The following is a 21,438-nucleotide window of genomic DNA, read 5'->3' as shown; positions in this document are numbered from 1 at the left end:
CTAAGAGTAAAAATTTGTCAATGAGTATTGAGAAGAGTTGACATACAAGAAAGTACATATCAAATCATTTGAGTGAAATTGTGATAGTAGTATTGATTGCATTTTCTTCTAACTATTCAATTTTTCATCGGTGAAAAAATGTGATAGCATTAGTTTTAGAATAGGTTGTTGGTTAAGTGGACACGATTCAATACGTAGTCTCTTAATAATGTTATGTAAAATTAGTATTGTTATATGCGTTTTGGTCTTCTTTATAATAAAAATAATTTTAGGGGCGCCTGATGGTTCGGGAGTGGAGCACTTGGGCGGATTTCTGCCAGCGAGGATTTTAGGGACTCAAGTGGACATGTTCGAGGCTATTTTTGTGTGAACGGTGGTTCGAGCTTTGCTTTTGAAGATGAGCTACTCGGTGTCATTACTGCTATTGAATTATCTGATAAATGTGGTTGGTGGAAGCTCTGGATTGAAGTTGATTCGACATACGTCATTTTGCTTCTTCACTCATGTTCGAAAACGGTTACTTGGCGGTTTGCTGTGATTTGGAATCGAGCTCTTAACTTGCTCAATAACATGGAACTAATGATATCTAGGGAGGGCAATGCTCCGACGGACATTATGGCTAGTCCGCACACACCGGAGGGTTGGTGGCCTCACGGCTTAGATCAGATTACCACAGCTGTTAGCCGTGACCTTGCGGTTCATAGTTATGTTTGATAGAAGTAAGTGAGTCCTCTTTGATTTTTCATCGAACAATTCTTAGGTTCTTGATCTTGTTAGGATTTTTTTCTCTTGGATTTTTTGTCGAGCACTTTGGGGGCTCTTGCTCGGCATTGCTGGAACTTAGCTGCTTTGTGGATGGTCGCAACTTTGAGGGTAACGAGCTGAATTTTTTACAAGGTGCCGATGCGCTGGATCTTGGGTTCGCCTCGTTTTGACCCTGTCGTGTTGGGTGGTCTTTCGTTTTTCTTTGGTCGCGGCTTGATATGTCCGCGTGTTTGTTTTTTGCTTAAGGTCAACTTCTTTTCCTTTTGTCTTTGTCTTCCTGCACCTAGACCCTTTTTTCAGCGTTTTGGTAAGGTGGGCGCTGGGGTCTCAGTTGCTTAGCGGTTTTTGTTGCTACTTTTGTTTTTTGTCGTTAAAGTGTCGGGGGATGATTAGAGGTGATGGTTAGTCTGAAACTCTTAATTTAATTCCGACCACTTTCTGGCCCTTTGTCCTTCCTGTGGTGGCGATTTTTGGGTGATGGTTAGCCGTAATATCAGGATTTGGCTACAATTTTTTTCTCCTTGGCTCTGTTAGACAACCACTTTTTTTTCTCCCTAAAATATTTTTCTCTGGATTTTCTTTAAAAGTGCGTTATCTTTGTTTGTAAATTTATCATGGAAAAATAGGGATAAATAAAATTTCACCCTTTAAATCCTTCATTTTCTTTTTCCACATTTCCTACTTGACCCTTACTCATTCCTCATTTACACTACAAAGGAGAGATAATGTTATCCCTCCAAAAATAATGTGATAATATTATCCCTTCTTTGTAGTGTAAATGAGGAATGAGTAATGGTCAAGTAGGAAATGTGGGAAAAGAAATGAAGAATTTAAAGGTGAAATTTTGTTTATCTTTCATTTTCCCATGATAAATTTACAACAAAAGAGAACGCACCCTAATAAGCTTTTAACAAGGTCTGACTCTTAGACTGCATTTATCCTCAAGGGTTTCTTTAACTTTTTTCTTCTTCCAATATAATCTGTATTTAATAATATAATAAAAATAATTTTAAGTAATGATGAGCTAATCGAAAATGATATACAGATGGACAAATTTGTCCTTTTTTTTTTTTTTATCATTTTGATGGATATATAATAAATGCAGTGTTTGTATTTTGATACATATATTTTTATATTTTTAATATCATTCATATAAAAGAATACATCTCATAAATTATCATTTAATCTTTTAATAATTTTTTTTTTTTTTACTCTATTCACATTTTTCAATATTTTTTTTAAAAAAATTAGTGACTCTCATTTATTATTATTAATTGAAATATTGTTAAAAGTCTGTAAACCCAACTCTCCCTCACCTGCTGCAACACAACCATCTTTGCCGATTTGCAGCGCCGTCTGTTGGAAGTGGGGAAGATGAGAGTATTCAGGCCATGATGGTTAGAATTTGTATATTTTAAAAATAATTTTGCATCATGACCTGAATCCACCGTAGTAGATTCAGGGACTTTAGCTTTGGATGAAGCCACCAGTTCCGCCAGCGCCGCTGAGCAAACCTTACTTCTTCTACGGCCACCGCAAGCCCTCCCAGAACCGCCCCACCGTCCGCGGCGGTTTATTCTCCAACCGCCAAACTCTGAACCCGAAGAGGTTCAGCCGCCCCTCCGAAGAGCCGTTCGACCTCCAGAAATGGGACCCAGAGGATAAAGCAAACCAAAGACCTCCCTATGTGAAAGACCCATCTGAAAGATTCTTCATTTTGGCGAAGAACTTGTCTCCCATTGCGAGATACATAGTAGATGCCTTCAGAAAGCATAAGCAGTGGAGCCCAGAGCTGGTGGCTGAGCTTAATCGGCTGCGCCGCGTCACGCCCAAGCTGGTCACGGAGGTTCTGAAGTTTCCTAACGTTGATCCTAGGCTCTCATCCAAGTTCTTTAACTGGGCTGGTAAGCAAGACACCATTTTTGTTTTCATTTTTATTTTTATTTTTCAAGTCTTATTAGTATGGTAATGCTTTCAAGTCTAATTACTTATTTATAAGTTCTTCTCTGCCCTGCTCTGTTCTTTGTGTAAATTGACCGAAGAACATAAGTGAAGTGAGGTTGAAATGACCAGTTATGTCATGATTCATTGTGTATGACAGTAGAGGGAAGAGATATTGACTGATATGTGTATCTCATTTCTGTGTTAAGGAGACTGAGCATCTTGTATTTCATGGACTTCTTTTATTTTCTTGGTCTTGGAAAATGGTGGGTTTTGTTGGTGGCGGTGTTTCTTGATGTATGTAATAACTAATGTTGAAGATTTTAATTTTTTCATCAATAACTGGACAAGACTAGCAAGCAAAAGTTAAAAAAAAATACAATATTGCATATTTTATTGCATTTTGCCCTTTCTTAAGGGGCTCTTCCGCATGTTCTTATTAAAAACATAGTTTTCCTACATTTTTTTATTCTTTGATGGATCAGGCAAACAGAAGGGCTATAGGCATGATTTCGCCTGTTACAATGCTTTTGCTTACTTTTTGAATCGGGCAAATCACTTTCGCGCCGCTGATCAGGTGCCTGAATTGATGCATATGCAAGGGAAGCCACCTACTGAGAAACAATTTGAAATCTTGATCCGGATGCATGCTGATGCTAAAAGGGGTCTGAGGGTACACTATGTGTATGAGAAAATGAAGAAATTTGGTGTGAAACCACGGGTATTTTTGTATAACAGGATTATGGATGCATTAGTTAAGACTGGCCATTTAGATTTAGCCATGTCAGTTTATAATGACTTCAAGGATGATGGTTTGGTGGAGGAAAATATGACTTATATGATTTTGGTTAAGGGCTTATGTAAAGCTGGGCGGATGGAAGAAGTGTTTAACCTTCTGGATAAGATGAGGAAGAATCTGTCCAAGCCAGATGTGTTTGCATACACGGCTATGGTAAAGGTGTTGATCTCAGAAGGAAATTTGGATGGTAGTTTAATGGTGTGGGAGGAGATGCTAAAGGATCGCATCATTCCAGATGTCATGGCCTATACAACTTTGGTCATGGCGCTTTGTACAGGTAACCGTGTTGACAAGGGTTACGAATTGTTTAAGGAGATGAAAGAGAGAAAGTATTTGATAGACAGGGCCGTTTATGGATCTCTGGTTGAAGCATATGTTGTGGATGAGAGGGTGGGTTTAGCTTGTGGGTTGCTCAAAGACTTACTCGAATCAGGGTACAGGGCAGATTTGCCAATATATAACTCCCTTATAAAAGGCTTGTGTACTGCCAAAAAGGTTGACAGAGCTTATAAACTTTTCCACGTGACAGTTCGAGAAGATCTTCAACCAGAGTTTGATACTGTTAATCCCATCTTAGTGTCTTATGCGGAGTCGAAAAGAATGAAAGAATTTTGTAAGTTGCTTGAGCAAATGCAGAAGTTGGGGCTTTCTGTCACTGAGGATCTAGCCAGATTCTTTTCTGGCTTGGTAGAGAGGGAAGATGGTGTCGTGGTGGCTCTGGAAGTGTTTGAGCACTTGAAAACCAAAAAGTATCTTAGTGTTCCGGTTTACAATACACTTATGGAGGCCCTTCTCAAGAATGGTGAGGAAAAGAAGGCATTGGCACTCTTCCACGAACTTAATGAACTTGACTTGGTACCTGACTCCTCGACTTACAGTAATGCAATTTTATGTTTTGTTGGAGTCGGAGATGTAAAGGAGGCTTGCGTTTGGTACAACAGGACGGTAGAAATGCTATTAGTTCCTTCGCTTGCTGCTTATTCGTCTCTTGTTGAAGGCCTCTCAAAAATGGGAGAGCTGGATGCTGCTATGATGTTGGTTCGTGACTGCTTGGCCAATGTGGAAAGTGGTCCGTTGGAATTCAAGTACACTCTCACAATTATCCACGTTTGCAAGTCAAACGATGCCACAAAGGTAATGGAAGTTGTAAATGAAATGGTTGAACAAAGTTGTCCTCCAAATGCTGTTACATGCACTGCTATTATTTATGGCATGTGCAAGCATGGAACGATGGAAGAGGCAAGGAAAGTCTTCTCAATCATGAGAGATTCGAAATTCCTCAGTGAAGCTGATGTAATAGCCTATGATGAGATGCTTGGAGACCACATGAAGAAGACAACTGCAGGTTTACTGTTGTCTGGAATAAGATTCTTCGGTCTGGAGTCGAAATTGAAGGCAAAGGGCTGTTCGTTCCTGCCCAGTTGAACACACGAAAAGAGGTATGTTTAGACCTACCCAAGCAGTCTTGAGGATGAATTTCGGTAGATTTGCATGGTGTTTTTTGTATGATTTACTTGCTTGAATTCATTGTTGCTTTCTCATTGTATCTTTAATATTCTTTCGAAACTCTTAGTCATTATTCTGTCGAAAAGATAATATTACATTTAGGTGTTTGATCCAATTAGTTCAGGAATATATCATTTATTGTGCTAGCTGTGTTTAGTGACTCGAGTAGTTCTTTAAGATGCTGGGGTGTTTCATTCAGAATTCAATGGAAGAGAATTTGAGATTAGTTACTTCTATCATCATAGACATGCTTCATGTGGTAAACTTTATGGGATTTTATTATTTTTATTAAACTTGGTGAGTGATTTTGGACAGTGTGATCATATACAGTAAAACCTCTATAAATTGATAACCTTGGACCTGGGAATTTTATTAGTTTAGAGAGTTATTAATATATTGATAAATTATTTCTCCCCCCGTCCACGAAATGAGCACCCATTTGGGGGTGACATGGATTTTAAAAAATTATTATGTGTGTGAGTGGAATAAGGGGCCCACTTTTATTGTCAATAAGTTGTGGGGCACACTTACCAAAAAAGAAAATGGGTACTCATCTGGTGTACGGACCAAAAAAGAAATAAAGGTACTCATTTTGTGGACGGATGGATTAATTTAGGGTTAATTGCCGATAAATCCCTGACAAATTTTCATTTTCCTGGTTTTTAACACGACAAATTAAATTAGATGTAAAATACATGATCGGAGTAATTAATTTGATTTTTCCCCCGGCGAACACTTACGACTAAATGTGCGCTGATGTGGCAATCGGAGTTCATACGTGGCAACGCCGGACCGTAGAACTAAACGCTGCCGTTTCAAATAAGAACAAGTCGACGTCGTTTTTCTCCAAACGACGTCGTTTCCACTACTAATAGTTAATTTAAAGTATCTTCTCCCCCACTCGGCCTTCATTTTAGGGTTCTTCGATCTAGGGTTTGCAGCGTTTCTTGTCAACACCATGTCTGAGCATCAGTGCAACCATAAGCTCCCTGCTGAAATCAGGACTTCTTGGACCGATGCCAACCCGGCCATGCGATTTTATCGTTGTCCCCTACAAGAAGTAAGTATTCAACAGTTGAACGGAGGATTTTTGAATTTTAAAAAATTTAACTTTTTTTTTTTTGGTGAATGACAGGCTGATTCTTGTTCTTATTTTGAGTTCATCGACCCGAGGCCTACTGAGTTGCAACGGAACTTCATTGCCAAGCTCAAACGCGAAAGAGATCAACTGCAAGACGAGCTTCGTAGGAAAACCTGTGAATGTCTTGATTTGAAGGAGGCCGAGGAAAATGCAGAGACCTACATCGTGGAGCATCATGAAATGGGTGAAGAAATTGTTAAACTTAAGGAGGAGCTAACCAAATTGAAGAGAAAGTGTTGGTTGAGGGGTGCTGTGATAGGGCTTTTGCTTGGTGTATTAGTCGTTGTTCATGTTTAGAATTCTGTCTAGTGGTTGTAGAAATAGTAGATATTGGTATGGTTTCATTAAGTGGTTGTCATTTTGGTTATTTTTTACAACCATTTCAAATATGTATTGGTATATGAATTAATGAAACCTTATTTACCTCAATTGACATGTTCATAATGAATAAATTGCTATATGAATGAAAGAATTGACAAGAAAAAATGGACTCTATGAATAACAAACCCAACTCATAAATAACTTGATCAAAAGGCTTCACATACTACTGCATAAGTGTTTTTAACAGAAAATGAGTACCAAAAGAAGTTTAAGTTTTGTATCCCCAAGCATTGTTGGCAAAAAAAAACTTCACAACAGTTGCAACAAAAACTCCTTATCCAACCTTCATACACCTATCTACTATATCTAAATGTTAGTTTCTGCTCCACCAGCTCCAGTTGAACACCTGCTTTCTTGAGTGTTAACCATTCCTACATTGGGGGCTGCAGGGCCTTCACCTTCTCTTTCCATTGGGACTGGTCCTCGAGTTGCTTTTGTCTTTCCTTTACTTGCACTTGTTTTGCTCCCACTGCCTTTGCTTGCACTTGTTGGGCCATAGACCTAGCTTTGTAAAGCCTATCTCTGCCAACTTTTGTTGCAAACCTTCTCCAGATGTCATCTTTCAATTCTGGAATGGTGATATTATTCCTAATTCTAAACACATTAACATATCTCTCTGCTATCCACTTGCTACTAACTAGCTTATTGTTCATCGACTTAGTACAGATGTGCCTCCCACCCAGTGTCTTCACCTTGAAAGAACCCTCCCCCTTAACTTCACTGGCATAAACCCTCCACTTACAAGGTGGATCACAATAGGCTTCACATTTATCAACCGCTACCCTTTTAAAATGTATAAACCTTCCATTCTCTATTGCCCAGGTTGTCAGAGCTGCCCTACATTGCCAACCATCCTGAAATCTCAAACCAAGCTTCACATCTAGGTTTTTGTGGTCACATTTTGGGTCATAGACTACCCTCTTCACTCTACGTTTCAGGAATTGTTCATCTTCATCAGTTTCATCAGAGTTGACAGCCCCATCAGATGAATCATATTCAGATTCATAGCCCTCTCCCTGTAAGTCTTGTTCAGTCCTAACATCATCATCTATCATGTCAAAAATTTTCCTATTTGCAATTAGGTTTCTTCTCTTTCTAGATTGAATGTACTCCTCATCACCTGAGGCTAATTCCAAATCATCCAAACCATCATCATCACTAGAAGGATCATCTCCTGATGGTTCATAAGACTCATCCTCACTGTCATCATCACTGGACACTAACCAATCATTGTAGTGGTCAGATAGGGGTTGTTCATCATCAGTATCAGTTTTTTCCAATTCTTGTGGAATTAACTTACCCTTACCCTTGTCATTTTTCCCAATTTCATTACTACCAAACAGCTGCCTCTTACCCTTTTCTTCTTCAATTAAGTTGCTCTTTTCAATGACACCCACAAATAAATTATTCTTAACAGCTGACACACTCTTCCCTTTCACATCTATCTCACCCTTCCCTTTCACATCTTTCTCACCAACAATAAACAGGTTTCCTACTTTAGTGTGATCAGAAATAGTGGTAAACCAATCCATTACCTCCTTATCACTGAGCATCTCCCTATATTCATCAGTACTAGTCTTGTACCAGACTTTGGTAGATGCAGGAAACCCTATGCCCTCCACTAACTCCATCATATCAAAATATCCAAACTTATCTCTATCTAGCTTAGTTTTCCAGTCTACAGTTCCACCTACATACGATTCTTTACCACACAACTCCATAAAGCGACCACCATGATGAAGGAAAACGGAAAAGAAATCACTGCAAACGAAATAAAAAAACTGAATTCTAAGCCATGCAAAAAAGAACAAAACTTTTATTCTCAAACTTTGTAACTACGTTAAAAAAAGTGTGAATCAGGGCCTACCTTTGGGACATTTCTTTCCAGATGACTCCAAAAGTCCGACCAAGTTCAATACTTTAATCTCCACCAAACGAAGCCCTCGATTCTCGAAGAACACTGACAAACTTTCCCCAAGAACTCTGTCACCTTTTCATTCTAAGTGGGAATGTAGAAGTTGTAAAATGTTAGGGTTAATGGTGAAAGAGCAACCTTTTTCGCGGTAAAAAGGGCGACCTTTCACTTTTAGTAGTGGAAACGACGTCGTTTGGAGAAAAACGACGTCGACTTGTTCTTATTTGAAACGGCAGCGTTTAGTTCTACGGTCCGGCGTTGCCACGTATGAACTCCGATTGCCACATCAGCGCACATTTAGTCGTAAGTGTTCGCCGGGGGAAAAATCAAATTAATTACTCCGATCATGTATTTTAAATCTAATTTAATTTGTCGTGTTAAAAACCAGGAAAATGAAAATTTGTCAGGGATTTATCGGCAATTAACCCATTAATTTATTATATTATGGAGTGTTTTTTTTTTTTTTTTTAATTCGGAAATTATAATTTTAGATAAAGTTATAATGTGTAAAAGTAAATGTGAGAAATGTTTGAATGTATTTAAATTAAATAAGTTTATGCATGCTTAATTAAATAATTCATGTATGTCCCCTAGGAGACACCAAACGGTGCGAACTCCTATATATGAACAGTGTGGTCTAGGGTTTAAACCCCACCGCTCCCCTTCCCCCTTGTAAAAATGAATTTAAATAATTCATGTATCGATCAGTTCATTGTAACTAATGATGATCAAGCCGAAGATGATTCAACACCATTGGAAGCAATCACAAAAAAGGAAGCATTGAAAGCGGTAAAAACTATTTCACTTCTTATTGCAGCTGAGAACTAAACATCAGAACTTTTAGATGCAATTTGAAAAGTTATGGATGAAATCCACTTAAATTTCAATTTCAAGAAAACTTAGACAACAATACGTTATACTCCCTCCGTCCCACCGAAAGTGGTGCACTTCTTTTGGACACGGGATTTAAGGAGAATAAGATTGTAGTGTAAAAGTGTGTAAATGTGTGTGGGGCCACATTGTTTGTAGTGTAAAATTATTACCAAAAAAGGAAATGCACGACTTTCGGTGGGACGGCCCAAAAAGGAATACGCACCACTTTCGGTGGGACGGAGGGAGTATTTAAGAAGTTACCATAGCATTCATAGTTGTAATATTTTAAGAATTATTAATTTATAATATTAAGGGGACCTATATATTTTATAAGAGACTTTCTAAAAAATTATTATTTTATTAAAATTGATAAGTGTTTGAATTGACCCAAGTCCGGACAAGAAAATTTATTAGTTTATAGAGTTTATTAAGTTATTGAGTATTATTTTAAAGAGGTTTTACTTTGTGCAACTTTAAGAGATTAGTGTTCTATGGTCTATCAATTTATTCGATTGCTTAGTTGCATTTACCTAAGAATTTTCATGATATGTTTTATGTGTATTGTTGCAGTTATGGTGGGGCTCTCAATAGGGGTGCGAAACTTTGTGCATTGTTGTATATACAGTTGCTAACGTTATTCGTGGAATTCATGTACAAGTTACGAATTACTATAATTATAAATTCATAGAGATATGTATATTTAAAATAGACAAATCTAGTAAAATTTCTTTAGAATTTTTGATATGTAAGGATGCTTATCTTGTATCAAACAAAATAAAATATAAGTACACATGCATTAAATTACTAAAATAAGAATATTATAGTAAAATTTGTAAGAATTCGTGTTCTTAAAATTGTTTACAAGAGTGGTTGAACACTCAGCACTCAGCAAAGCATTCTCAACATCTATGCGCTATATAAAAGCTGAGTTTTATCAATTAGTAGTAGTGTTCATTGTATCTTTAGTAACAACTGGTAACAGTACTATTTAACCGGCAGTTATCCAAGTGTTAGTCAGTTCTGTATGTATTTTTGATACATAAACTTTTACTTACTGTATAATATATGTTGTTGGATTTTGCTAAAATAATACTCTCTCCGTCCCCCCAATCTTTACGCCTTTGAGAATGACACGGGTTATAGTAAAATGGTTGAGTGTGTTGTGAGTGGAACAAGGGTCTTACTTTTTTTTTTATTTTTGAGAAAAAGGGTCTCACTTTTATTATAGTGTTAAAGTGATTAGAGTGGAGTACGGGTCCCACTTTTATGGTGTTGTGTGTGGAGTAACTTCACTAAAAATAGAAAGAGGTAAGGATTTGGGGGACGGACTTAAAGGGTAAAGGGGTAAAGATTTGGGGGGACGGAGGGAGTACTATTGAGTTAATAAGCAATGAATTAATAAATAAATCTATTTACTATATGTGTTGAGTTGTACTTCTTGCCTGGATGACTGGTTGCCTTTTAGTGACTCTTAGTTTTCCAATTTTTTGTGTTCTGAAGACTGCTGCTATTTGTTTGGTCTATATATACATCATCTCCTTCTTCCGTTCTGTAACCCTGCTTCCACTGAATATGTACGTGCATATGGATTGGTATCTACTTGCTTTCTATTTTGTATTCGCGTTTCTTTCTTGTGTTTGCTTTCTTTTTACATTCATGCCTCTTTCTTGGGGAATTATTCTTACTTTGTTGTGCTCTCTTTGCTTTGCAGTGGCTGGCTCCATGCTTGACAACAACAAGAGTAAGTCAGAAAATATACTCCACAATCCAGTTTAGAAACATCAAAACTCAAACATTAAACAAGGTATATTAAGATACAGTTTATTTAATGAGCAATGTACTTTCCTCTCTCAAATCATTGATTTTTGCCTTCTATGCTGACATTGGGAAGGTATTTTAAGATACAGTTTATTTTGTAATATTAATTCTGTTTGATGGTTTTTAATCTTTAATTCTCATAGGTGTCAGAAAATGATTTTCTCACACCCAAGGCTTTAGAAATCGTTTCCCTTAGCCAAGATGATTGGATGACAGATTGTTCATCAAAGAAGTGTTTGGAGGATGAATTTTCTGCATGTGACCTAGATTACAAGATGAACGTTCTGATCAAAGAGGAAACAAGGTGTTTGGGAGATGAATTTTCGGCATGTAATGCAGACAAGAAGATAATGATTGTGATTAAGCAGGAGAAGGAATGATGATGTTTGAAGCTCTTATTTTGTTATTTATTGAGGATGCATATCTTATGTATGGTCATTGTAGGGCCATAGTTTTTCTGAAGTTTTTAGCTATATGTTATTGACTACAACTGTCTATGCTATATACAGTTTTGGCATCATAATAGTGTAGTCAAATCTGTAAGATGAGCCCTTTTCTTTCTTTTCTTGTAATCATCTATAAAAGCAATAGATTGTTCTATGCTTGTGTTTTTATACTTGAGATGTAGCCGGCAGTTGATAAATAAATTGGAATCTTAATTTCTCTTGATTTTCTTAGTTGCAATGTATGTCTTGGTTATTTTCATGATGCTGCTGACATGGGAAATCCAAGTCTAGTTTATGTCGATGAACTTTTTGTTGATTTTCAAGTATAGAATAGTTGGTTATTTTTCCATATTTTGAATTATGTGTGGTGGATTAAAATAATTTTGTTTCTGCATGGCCACTACTATATCTCTAGTGTCACTGAGGTGCATGCTTGTAAGTATTGATGGAAATGAATTTGCAACAAAGGGATTTTGATTCAGATGATCATATAGCTTTTTATTAAAGAATAGGTGGGGTGGGTGTGTATTCTTATTAGATAATGTGAGCTTCATTCTCTCACTATAAATCATCTTTTAGTGCATCAAAACTTATGCTCACCAATCAGTTTGATGCACAGATTTAAAAGTATTGTTACCTTTGAAGGAGATCCTTGTATCTCTACCAAATTTACCTTCTTCATCATCTTAGTATAACTCCCAAAATCCCAACCAATTCATGAAGCATATATTATTGTAAACGACATGTAAGCAATAAGCTGTGATCTAGAGAGAGGATATATTTCTCATCCTATATGAACCAAACTACAAAATTGATATTGTAACTGATGTTCTTGCATTGTGACTATATTTTGCACATTACTAGGTTTGAAATTTGCTTCTCTCTGTATAATAGCTGCATAACTTACATGGAGAACTGTGAATTATCTTGTGCAATCCTGTACCCCTTAACATAAATTAAAAGACAGACATAGAAACAAAAAAGAAGTATTACAACAACGGTTCACATCTCTTGTGCCACGACCTACTGTATAGACGACGGCTCTGCTTGTCGTTTGGGGCGATTGCGCCTGCGAAGTGGCTTCGCTTCTTCCTCTTCGGAAGAGACGGAGACTTCATCTTCCTTCTCTTCACCTTCCTCTGCTTCCAGTATTGCTTGGTTTACTGCAAGCTGACAACATGAATTTCTCTCAATATGGGAGTATCAAGTGTTAACTCGGAAGGTGTTTGGCTAAGCTTATTTTAGAGAGAAATTCAATGTTTCATCAGCTTATAAGATATAATGTCTTAAAAGCTTATAAAATATTAAGTAATTGAGCTGAAATTGAAAATGTATAAGTTGAAAATAAGACCAAATCTACCTCCTAAGATTAATTCATAGGAGAGACCAAATGAATGTGCACATTGGATGCATGATGAAATTCATCTGAATTAGGATGTATTAATCCCAAATATAATTTATGAATTTCCAATTAAAATTTAATCAAGTGGATGTATGAGTGTAGTCGAGTGTGACTCATCATCTAAGAATCCAAAGACCCTAATCATCAAACCTTTTCATTTCCTACCTTACACACAAAAAACAACCTTGTTCATCCACAAAAATCCATTAATCAATATCAAAATAACAATTAAAAAAACCTCTTCGAGAAACTTCTGGTCGAGCTTGTCAGCCATTCTTATAGATGTGATAGTTGTGACGGCCAGAAGAGATAATGGAAAAATGAAGGCAAATATGTAGCTGGTGGTGCTGGGCCCCGCGCGTGTCACCACCGAAATAGCTCTCCGCCGCCCCACTGGCGAGATTTGCTGGAGCGGCGGCGGGTGGTGGGTGGTGGGGATAAGACGAAGGAGAGTTGGAGAAGAGACGGAGTTGTTGCATAACATCATGTGACTCACTGTCTCGTTTATGTTATCAGATATGGAGAAACTTTTATTTGTGTTGTGACAGATATTTTCTTTCCGCAAATTATTGTATGCGGACGGGTTTTGACCCGCGCTTCAACTCAATGACCCGCTCCCTTAATTTTCTCTCCCTCTCTCTCCTTGTCTCATTCTAATTAGGGGTGGTAAATTGACCGAATAACATAAGTGAAGTGAGGTTGAAATGACCAGTTATGTCATGATTCATTGTGTATGACAGTAGAGGGAAGAGATATTGACTGATATGTGTATCTCATTTCTGTGTTAAGGAGACTGAGCATCTTGTATTTCATGGACTTCTTTTATTTTCTTGGTCTTGGAAAATGGTGGGTTTTGTTGGTGGCGGTGCTTCTTGATGTATGTAATAACTAATGTTGAAGATTTTAATTTTTTCATCAATAACTGGACAAGACTAGCAAGCAAAAGTTAAAAAACAATACAATATTGCATATTTTATTGCATTTTGCCCTTTCTTAAGGGGCTCTTCCGCATGTTCTTATTAAAAACATAGTTTTCCTACATTTTTTTATTCTTTGATGGATCAGGCAAACAGAAGGGCTATAGGCATGATTTCGCCTGTTACAATGCTTTTGCTTACTTTTTGAATCGGGCAAATCACTTTCGCGCCGCTGATCAGGTGCCTGAATTGATGCATATGCAAGGGAAGCCACCTACTGAGAAACAATTTGAAATCTTGATCCGGATGCATGCTGATGCTAAAAGGGGTCTGAGGGTACACTATGTGTATGAGAAAATGAAGAAATTTGGTGTGAAACCACGGGTATTTTTGTATAACAGGATTATGGATGCATTAGTTAAGACTGGCCATTTAGATTTAGCCATGTCAGTTTATAATGACTTCAAGGATGATGGTTTGGTGGAGGAAAATATGACTTATATGATTTTGGTTAAGGGCTTATGTAAAGCTGGGCGGATGGAAGAAGTGTTTAACCTTCTGGATTAGATGAGGAAGAATCTGTCCAAGCCAGATGTGTTTGCATACACGGCTATGGTAAAGGTGTTGATCTCAGAAGGAAATTTGGATGGTAGTTTAATGGTGTGGGAGGAGATGCTAAAGGATCGCATCATTCCAGATGTCATGGCCTATACAACTTTGGTCATGGCGCTTTGTACAGGTAACCGTGTTGACAAAGGTTACGAATTGTTTAAGGAGATGAAAGAGAGAAATTATTTGATAGACAGGGCCGTTTATGGATCTCTGGTTGAAGCATATGTTGTGGATGAGAAGGTGGGTTTAGCTTGTGGGTTGCTCAAAGACTTACTCGAATCAGGGTACAGGGCAGATTTGCCAATATATAACTCTCTTATAAAAGGCTTGTGTACTGCCAAAAAGGTTGACAGAGCTTATAAACTTTTCCACGTGACAGTTCGAGAAGATCTTCAACCAGAGTTTGATACTGTTAATCCCATCTTAGTGTCTTATGCGGAGTCGAAAAGAATGAAAGAATTTTGTAAGTTGCTTGAGCAAATGCAGAAGTTGGGGCTTTCTGTCACTGAGGATCTAGCCAGATTCTTTTCTGGCTTGGTAGAGAGGGAAGATGGTGTCGTGGTGGCTCTGGAAGTGTTTGAGCACTTGAAAACCAAAAAGTATCTTAGTGTTCCGGTTTACAATACACTTATGGAGGCCCTTCTCAAGAATGGTGAGGAAAAGAAGGCATTGGCACTCTTCCACGAACTTAATGAACTTGACTTGGTACCTGACTCCTCGACTTACAGTAATGCAATTTTATGTTTTGTTGGAGTCGGAGATGTAAAGGAGGCTTGCGTTTGGTACAACAGGACGGTAGAAATGCTATTAGTTCCTTCGCTTGCTGCTTATTCGTCTCTTGTTGAAGGCCTCTCAAAAATGGGAGAGCTGGATGCTGCTATGATGTTGGTTCGTGACTGCTTGGCCAATGTGGAAAGTGGTCCGTTGGAATTCAAGTACACTCTCACAATTATCCACGTTTGCAAGTCAAACGATGCCACAAAGGTAATGGAAGTTGTAAATGAAATGGTTGAACAAAGTTGTCCTCCAAATGCTGTTACATGCACTGCTATTATTTATGGCATGTGCAAGCATGGAACGATGGAAGAGGCAAGGAAAGTCTTCTCAATCATGAGAGATTCGAAATTCCTCAGTGAAGCTGATGTAATAGCCTATGATGAGATGCTTGGAGACCACATGAAGAAGACAACTGCAGGTTTACTGTTGTCTGGAATAAGATTCTTCGGTCTGGAGTCGAAATTGAAGGCAAAGGGCTGTTCGTTCCTGCCCAGTTGAACACACGAAAAGAGGTATGTTTAGACCTACCCAAGCAGTCTTGAGGATGAATTTCGGTAGATTTGCATGGTGTTTTTTGTATGATTTACTTGCTTGAATTCATTGTTGCTTTCTCATTGTATCTTTAATATTCTTTCGAAACTCTTAGTCATTATTCTGTCGAAAAGATAATATTACATTTAGGTGTTTGATCCAATTAGTTCAGGAATATATCATTTATTGTGCTAGCTGTGTTTAGTGACTCGAGTAGTTCTTTAAGATGCTGGGGTGTTTCATTCAGAATTCAATGGAAGAGAATTTGAGATTAGTTACTTCTATCATCATAGACATGCTTCATGTGGTAAACTTTATGGGATTTTATTATTTTTATTAAACTTGGTGAGTGATTTTGGGCAGTGTGATCATATACAGTAAAACCTCTATAAATTGATAACCTTGGACCTGGGAATTTTATTAGTTTAGAGAGTTATTAATATATTGATAAATTATTTCTCCCTCCGTCCACGAAATGAGCACCCATTTGGGGGTGACATGGATTTTAAAAAATTATTATGTGTGTAAGTGGAATAAGGGACCCACTTTTATTGTGAATGAGTTTTGTGGGGCACACTTACCCAAAAAGGAAATGGGTACTCATTTCGTGGACGGAGGGAGTAATTTATTATTTTATGGAGTTTTTTTTTTTATTAAATTTGGAAATTATAATTTTAGATAAAGTTATAATGTGTAAAAGTAAATGTGAGATAAATGTTTGAATGTATTTAAATTAAATAAGCTTATGCATGCTTAATTAAATAATTCATGTATGTCCCCTAGGAGACACCAAGCGGTGCAAACTCCTATATATGCCCCCTTGTAAAAATAAATTTAAATAATTCATGTATCGATCAATTCATTGTAACTAATGATGATCAAGCTGAAGATGATTCAACACCATTGGAAGCAATCACAAAAAAGGAAGCATTGAAAGCGGCAACAACTATTTCACTTCTTATTGCAGCTGAAGAACTAAACATCAGAACTTTTAGATGCAATTCGGAAAGTTATGGATGAAATCCACTTAAATTGCAATTTCAAGAAAACTTAGACAACAATACGTTATGTTGAAGAAGTTACCATAGCATTCATAGTTGTAATATTTTAAGAATTATTAATTTATAATATTAAGGGGACCTATATATTTATAAGAGACTTTCTAAAAAATTATTAATTTATTAAAATTGATAAGTGTTTGAATTGACCCAAGTCCGGACAAGAAAATTTATTAGTTTATAGAGTTTATTAAGTTATTGAGTATTATTTTAAAGAGGTTTTACTGTGTGCAACGTTAAGAGATTAGTGTTCTATGGTCTATCAATTTATTCGATAGCTTAGTTGCATTTACCTAAGAATTTTCATGATATGTTTTATGTGTATTCTTGCAGTTATGGTGGGGCTCTCACTAGGGGTGCGAAACTTTGTGCATTGTTCTATATGCAGTTGCTTACGTTATTCGTGGAATTCATGTACAAGTTACGAATTACTATAAGTATAAATTCATAGAGATATGTATATTTAAAATAGACAAATCTAGTAAAATTTCTTTAGAATTTTAGATATGTAAGGATGCTTATCAAACAAAATAAAATATAAGTGCACATGCATTAAATTACTAAAATAAGAATATTATAGGTAATATAAAAAATTTGTAAGAATTCGTGTTCTTAAAATTGTTTACAAGAGTGGTTGAGCACTCAGCACTCAGCAAAGCATTTTCAACATCTATGCGCTATATAAAAGCTGAGTTTTATCAATTAGTAGTAGTGTTCATTGTATCTTTAGTAACAACTGGTAACAGTACTATTTAACCGGCAGTTATCCAAGTGTTAGTCAGTTCTGTATGTATTTTTGATGCATAAACTTTTACTTACTGTATAATATATGTTGTTGTTGGATTTTGCTAAAATAATACTCCCTCCGTCCCCCCAATCTTTACGCCTTTGAGAATGACACGGGTTATTGTAAAATGGTTGAGTGTTGTTGTGCGTGGAACAAGGGTCTCACTTTTTTTTCTTTTTTCTTTTTGTTTTTTGAGAAAAAGGGTCTCACTTTTATCATAGTGTTAAAGTGATTAGAGTGGAGTAAGGGTCCCACTTTTATGGTGTTGTGTGTGGAGTAACTTCACTAAAAATAGAAAGAGGTAAGGATTTGGGGGACGAACTTAAAGGGTAAAGGGGTAAAGATTTGGGGGGACGGAGGGAGTACTATTGAGTTAATAAGCAATGAATTAATAAATAAATCTATTTACTATATGTGTTGAGTTGTACTTCTTGCCTGGATGACTGGTTGCCTTTTAGTGACTCTTAGTTTTCCAATTTTTTGTGTTCTGAAGACTGCTGCTATTTGTTTGGTCTATATATACATCATCTCCTTCTTCCGTTCTGTAACCCTGCTTCCACTGAATATGTACGTGCATATGGATTGGTATCTACTTGCTTTCTTTTTTGTATTCGCGTTTCTTTCTTGTGTTTGCTTTCTTTTTACATTCATGCCTCTTTCTTGGGGAATTATTCTTACTTTGTTGTGCTCTCTTTGCTTTGCAGTGGCTGGCTCCATGCTTGACAACAACAATCCCTCTGTTTAGAAACATCAAAACTCAAACATTAAACAAGGTATATTAAGATACAGTTTATTTAATAAACAATGTACTTCCCTCTCTCAAATCATTGATTTGCCTTCTATGCTGACATTGGGAAGGTATTTTAAGATACAGTTTATTTTGTAATATTAATTCTGTTTGATGGTTTTTAATCTTTAATTCTCATAGGTGTCAGAAAATTATTTTCTCACACCCAAGGCTTTAGAAATCGTTTCCCTTAGCCAAGATGATTGGATGACAGATTGTTCATCAAAGAAGTGTTTGGAGGATGAAATTTCTGCATGTGACCTAGATTACAAGATGAACGTTCTGATCAAACAGGAAAAAAAGGTGTTTGGGAGATGAATTTTCGGCATGTAATGCAGACAAGAAGATAAAGATTGGGATTAAGCAGGAGAAGGAATGATGATGTTTGAAGCTCTTATTTTGTTATTTATTGAGGATGCATATCTTATGTATGGTCATTGTAGGGCCATAGTTTTTCTGAAGTTTTTAGCTATATGTTATTGACTACAACTGTCTATGCTATATACAGTTTTGACATCATAATAGTGTAGTCAAATCTGTAAGATGAGCCCTTTTCTTTCTTTTTTTGTAATCATCTATAAAAGCAATAGATTGTTCTATGCTTGTGTTTTTATACTTGACATGTAGCCGGCAGTTGATAAATAAATTGGATGAGGAAGATGAGATGGAATCTTAATTTCTCTTGATTTCCTTAGTTGCAATGTATGTCTTGGTTATTTTCATGATGCTGCTGACATGGGAAATCCAAGTCTAGTTTATGTCAGCTATATAGACGATGAACTTTTTATTGATTTTCAAGTATAGAATAGTTGGTTATTTTCCATATTTTGAATTATTTGTGGTGGATTAAAATAATTTTGTTTCTGCATGGCCACTACTATATCTCTAGTGTCACTGAGGTGCATGCTTGTAAGTATTGATGGAAATGAATTTGCAACAAAGGGATTTTGATTCAGATGATCATATAGCTTTTTATTAAAGAATAGGTGGGTGTGTAATCTTATTAGATAATGTGAGCTTCATTCTCTCACTATAAATCATCTGTTAGTGCATCAAAACTTATGCTCACCAATCAGTTTGATGCACAGATTTAAAAGTATTGTTACCTTTGAAGAAGATCCTTGTATCTCTACCAAATTCACCTTCTTCATCATCTTAGTATAACTCCCAAAATCCCAACCAATTCATGAAGCATATATTATTGTAAACGACATGTAAGCAATAAGCTGTGATCTAGAGAGAGGTTATATTCTCATCCTACATGAACCAAACTACAAAATTGATATTGTAACTGATGTTCTTGCATTGTGACTAATTGTCTTATTGAACTATATTTTGCACATTACTAGGTTTGAAATTTGCTTCTCTCTGTATAATAGCTGCATAACTTACATGGAGAAGTGTGAATTATCTTGTGTAATCCTGTCCCTCTTAACATAAATTAAAAGACAGACATAGAAACCAAAAAGAAGTATTACAACAACAACGGTTCACATCTCTTGTGCCACGGCCTACTGTATAGACGACGGCTCTGCTTGTCGTTTGGGGCGATTGCGCCTGCGAACCGGCTTCGCTTCTTCCTCTTCGGAAGAGACGGAGACTTCATCTTCCTTCTCTTCACCTTCCTCTGCTTCCAGTATTGCTTGGTTTACTGCAAGCTGACAACATGAATTTCTCTCAATATGGGAGTATCAAGTGTTAACTCGGAAGGTGTTTGGCTAAGCTTATTTTAGAGAGAAATTCAATGTTTCATGAGCTTATAAGATATAATGTCTTAAAAGCTTATAAAATATTAAGTAATTGAGCTGAAATTGAAAATGTATATGCTGAAAATAAGACCAAATCTACCTCCTAAGATTAATTCATAGGAGAGACCAAATCAATGTGCATTTGATGAAATTCTTCTGAATTAGGATGTATTAATCCCAAATATAATTTATGAATTTCCAATTAAAATTTAATCAAGTGGATGTATCAGTGTAGTCGAGTGTGACTCATCATCTAAGAACCTTTTTACACACAAAAAAACAACCTTGTTCATCCACAAAACAGCAATCCCCTCATCGGAATCAAAACTTTAGAAAATAGAACAATGAAATCTTCAAAAATCCATTAATGAATATCAAAATAATAATTAAAAAAACAGGAGAAATGACCTCTTCGAGAAACTTCTGGTCGAGCTTGTCAGCCATTCTTATAGATGTGATAGTTGTGACGGCCAGAAGAGATAATGGAAAAATGAAGGCAAATATGTAGCTGGTGGTGCTGGGCCCCGCGCGTGTCACCACCGAAATAGCTCTCCGCCGCCCCACTCCCCAGATTTGCTGGAGCGGCGGCGGGTGGTGGGTGGTGGGGATAAGACGAAGGAGAGTTGGAGAAGAGCATAACATCATGTGACTGACTGTCTCGTTTATGTTATCAGATATGGAGAAACTTTTATTTGTGACAGATATTTTCTTCTTTTCGCAAATTATTGTATGCGGACGGGTTTTGAACCTTGTGTTTGAAAACTTACACAAACTCAAGGAAATGAAACAAGAGTTGGGCTGGTTATATTGTATTGACTGTGTATTTGGTAGCAGAGGTTTAAAAGCGTGAAAATAGAGTGCAGTTGTTTGGTAATTACTGCTGAAATCTTGAAAAATGCATGAAATGTCCAATATATCCTTGTTATATTTACACCCCTCGACACCTCAAAATGAAACTGCAGAGGTTTTCTTTATTTTGATGCCGTAATTCAGGAAGCTTTTGCTTGAGAAAATGACAAAATGTAACCAGACAAAACTCTTGCTCAAGAAGGATAATTATCTGCTAATCAAGAAAAACTCTTGCTTGCCTCAAAAAAAAAAAAAAAATAAAAGAGAGAAAAAACTCTTGCTTAAGATTATCATTCCAAACCTCCCTAATTTGAACGGAATCATCTCTTTGGCAAGCGGTAGTGTTGAATATTGCAGGGAATTGGGAGTGGTGGTGAACGGTTGT

General features: G+C 36.7%; 5 protein-coding genes across 7 annotated transcripts; 3 read left to right on the top strand and 2 right to left on the bottom strand.

The window, feature by feature from the left end:
• Nucleotides 1-2,057: 2,057 nt before the first annotated feature.
• On the top strand, nucleotides 2,058-11,808 carry LOC131006867 (pentatricopeptide repeat-containing protein At4g20740-like). 2 transcript variants are annotated; one of them, XR_009095799.1, is made up of 4 exons: nucleotides 2,058-2,669; nucleotides 3,192-4,944; nucleotides 11,033-11,125; nucleotides 11,283-11,808. XR_009095799.1 is itself a non-coding variant. In XM_057934017.1 (3 exons), the coding sequence occupies exons 1-2, from the start codon at nucleotides 2,243-2,245 to the stop codon at nucleotides 4,928-4,930; spliced, it is 2,166 nt and encodes a 721-aa protein (XP_057790000.1). In that variant the 5' UTR covers nucleotides 2,058-2,242; the 3' UTR covers nucleotides 4,931-4,944; nucleotides 11,033-11,808. The 2 variants fall into 2 exon arrangements, 1 of the variants encoding a protein (XP_057790000.1); XM_057934017.1 differs by having other exon boundaries at nucleotides 11,033-11,808.
• LOC131006870 (uncharacterized) lies at nucleotides 5,983-6,529 on the top strand. Its single transcript, XM_057934020.1, has 2 exons — nucleotides 5,983-6,071; nucleotides 6,147-6,529. Exons 1-2 carry the CDS (start codon nucleotides 6,042-6,044, stop codon nucleotides 6,447-6,449), a joined length of 333 nt encoding a protein of 110 aa, XP_057790003.1. The 5' UTR covers nucleotides 5,983-6,041; the 3' UTR covers nucleotides 6,450-6,529.
• A 638-nt stretch (nucleotides 11,809-12,446) lies between the features above and the next one.
• On the bottom strand, nucleotides 12,447-13,889 carry LOC131006869 (uncharacterized). The gene is made up of 2 exons (XM_057934019.1): nucleotides 13,226-13,889; nucleotides 12,447-12,755 (listed from the first exon to the last, which is right to left on the bottom strand). The coding sequence occupies exons 1-2, from the start codon at nucleotides 13,472-13,474 to the stop codon at nucleotides 12,609-12,611; spliced, it is 396 nt and encodes a 131-aa protein (XP_057790002.1). The 5' UTR covers nucleotides 13,475-13,889; the 3' UTR covers nucleotides 12,447-12,608.
• A 131-nt stretch (nucleotides 13,890-14,020) lies between these two features.
• LOC131006868 (pentatricopeptide repeat-containing protein At4g20740-like) lies at nucleotides 14,021-19,148 on the top strand. 2 transcript variants are annotated; one of them, XR_009095800.1, is made up of 3 exons: nucleotides 14,021-15,805; nucleotides 18,374-18,442; nucleotides 18,598-19,148. XR_009095800.1 is itself a non-coding variant. In XM_057934018.1 (2 exons), the coding sequence occupies exon 1, from the start codon at nucleotides 14,472-14,474 to the stop codon at nucleotides 15,789-15,791; it is 1,320 nt and encodes a 439-aa protein (XP_057790001.1). In that variant the 5' UTR covers nucleotides 14,021-14,471; the 3' UTR covers nucleotides 15,792-15,805; nucleotides 18,374-19,148. The 2 variants fall into 2 exon arrangements, 1 of the variants encoding a protein (XP_057790001.1); XM_057934018.1 differs by having other exon boundaries at nucleotides 18,374-19,148.
• A 654-nt stretch (nucleotides 19,149-19,802) lies between these two features.
• Nucleotides 19,803-20,944, bottom strand: LOC131006866 (uncharacterized). Its single transcript, XM_057934016.1, has 2 exons — nucleotides 20,613-20,944; nucleotides 19,803-20,114 (listed from the first exon to the last, which is right to left on the bottom strand). The coding sequence occupies exons 1-2, from the start codon at nucleotides 20,847-20,849 to the stop codon at nucleotides 19,968-19,970; spliced, it is 384 nt and encodes a 127-aa protein (XP_057789999.1). The 5' UTR covers nucleotides 20,850-20,944; the 3' UTR covers nucleotides 19,803-19,967.
• Nucleotides 20,945-21,438: the final 494 nt, after the last annotated feature.

This window comes from Salvia miltiorrhiza, chromosome 1, assembly GCF_028751815.1.
Source record: "Salvia miltiorrhiza cultivar Shanhuang (shh) chromosome 1, IMPLAD_Smil_shh, whole genome shotgun sequence".
Classification (NCBI taxonomy): Eukaryota; Viridiplantae; Streptophyta; class Magnoliopsida; order Lamiales; family Lamiaceae; genus Salvia; species Salvia miltiorrhiza.
This window is presented reverse-complemented; position numbering and strand designations above follow the sequence as displayed.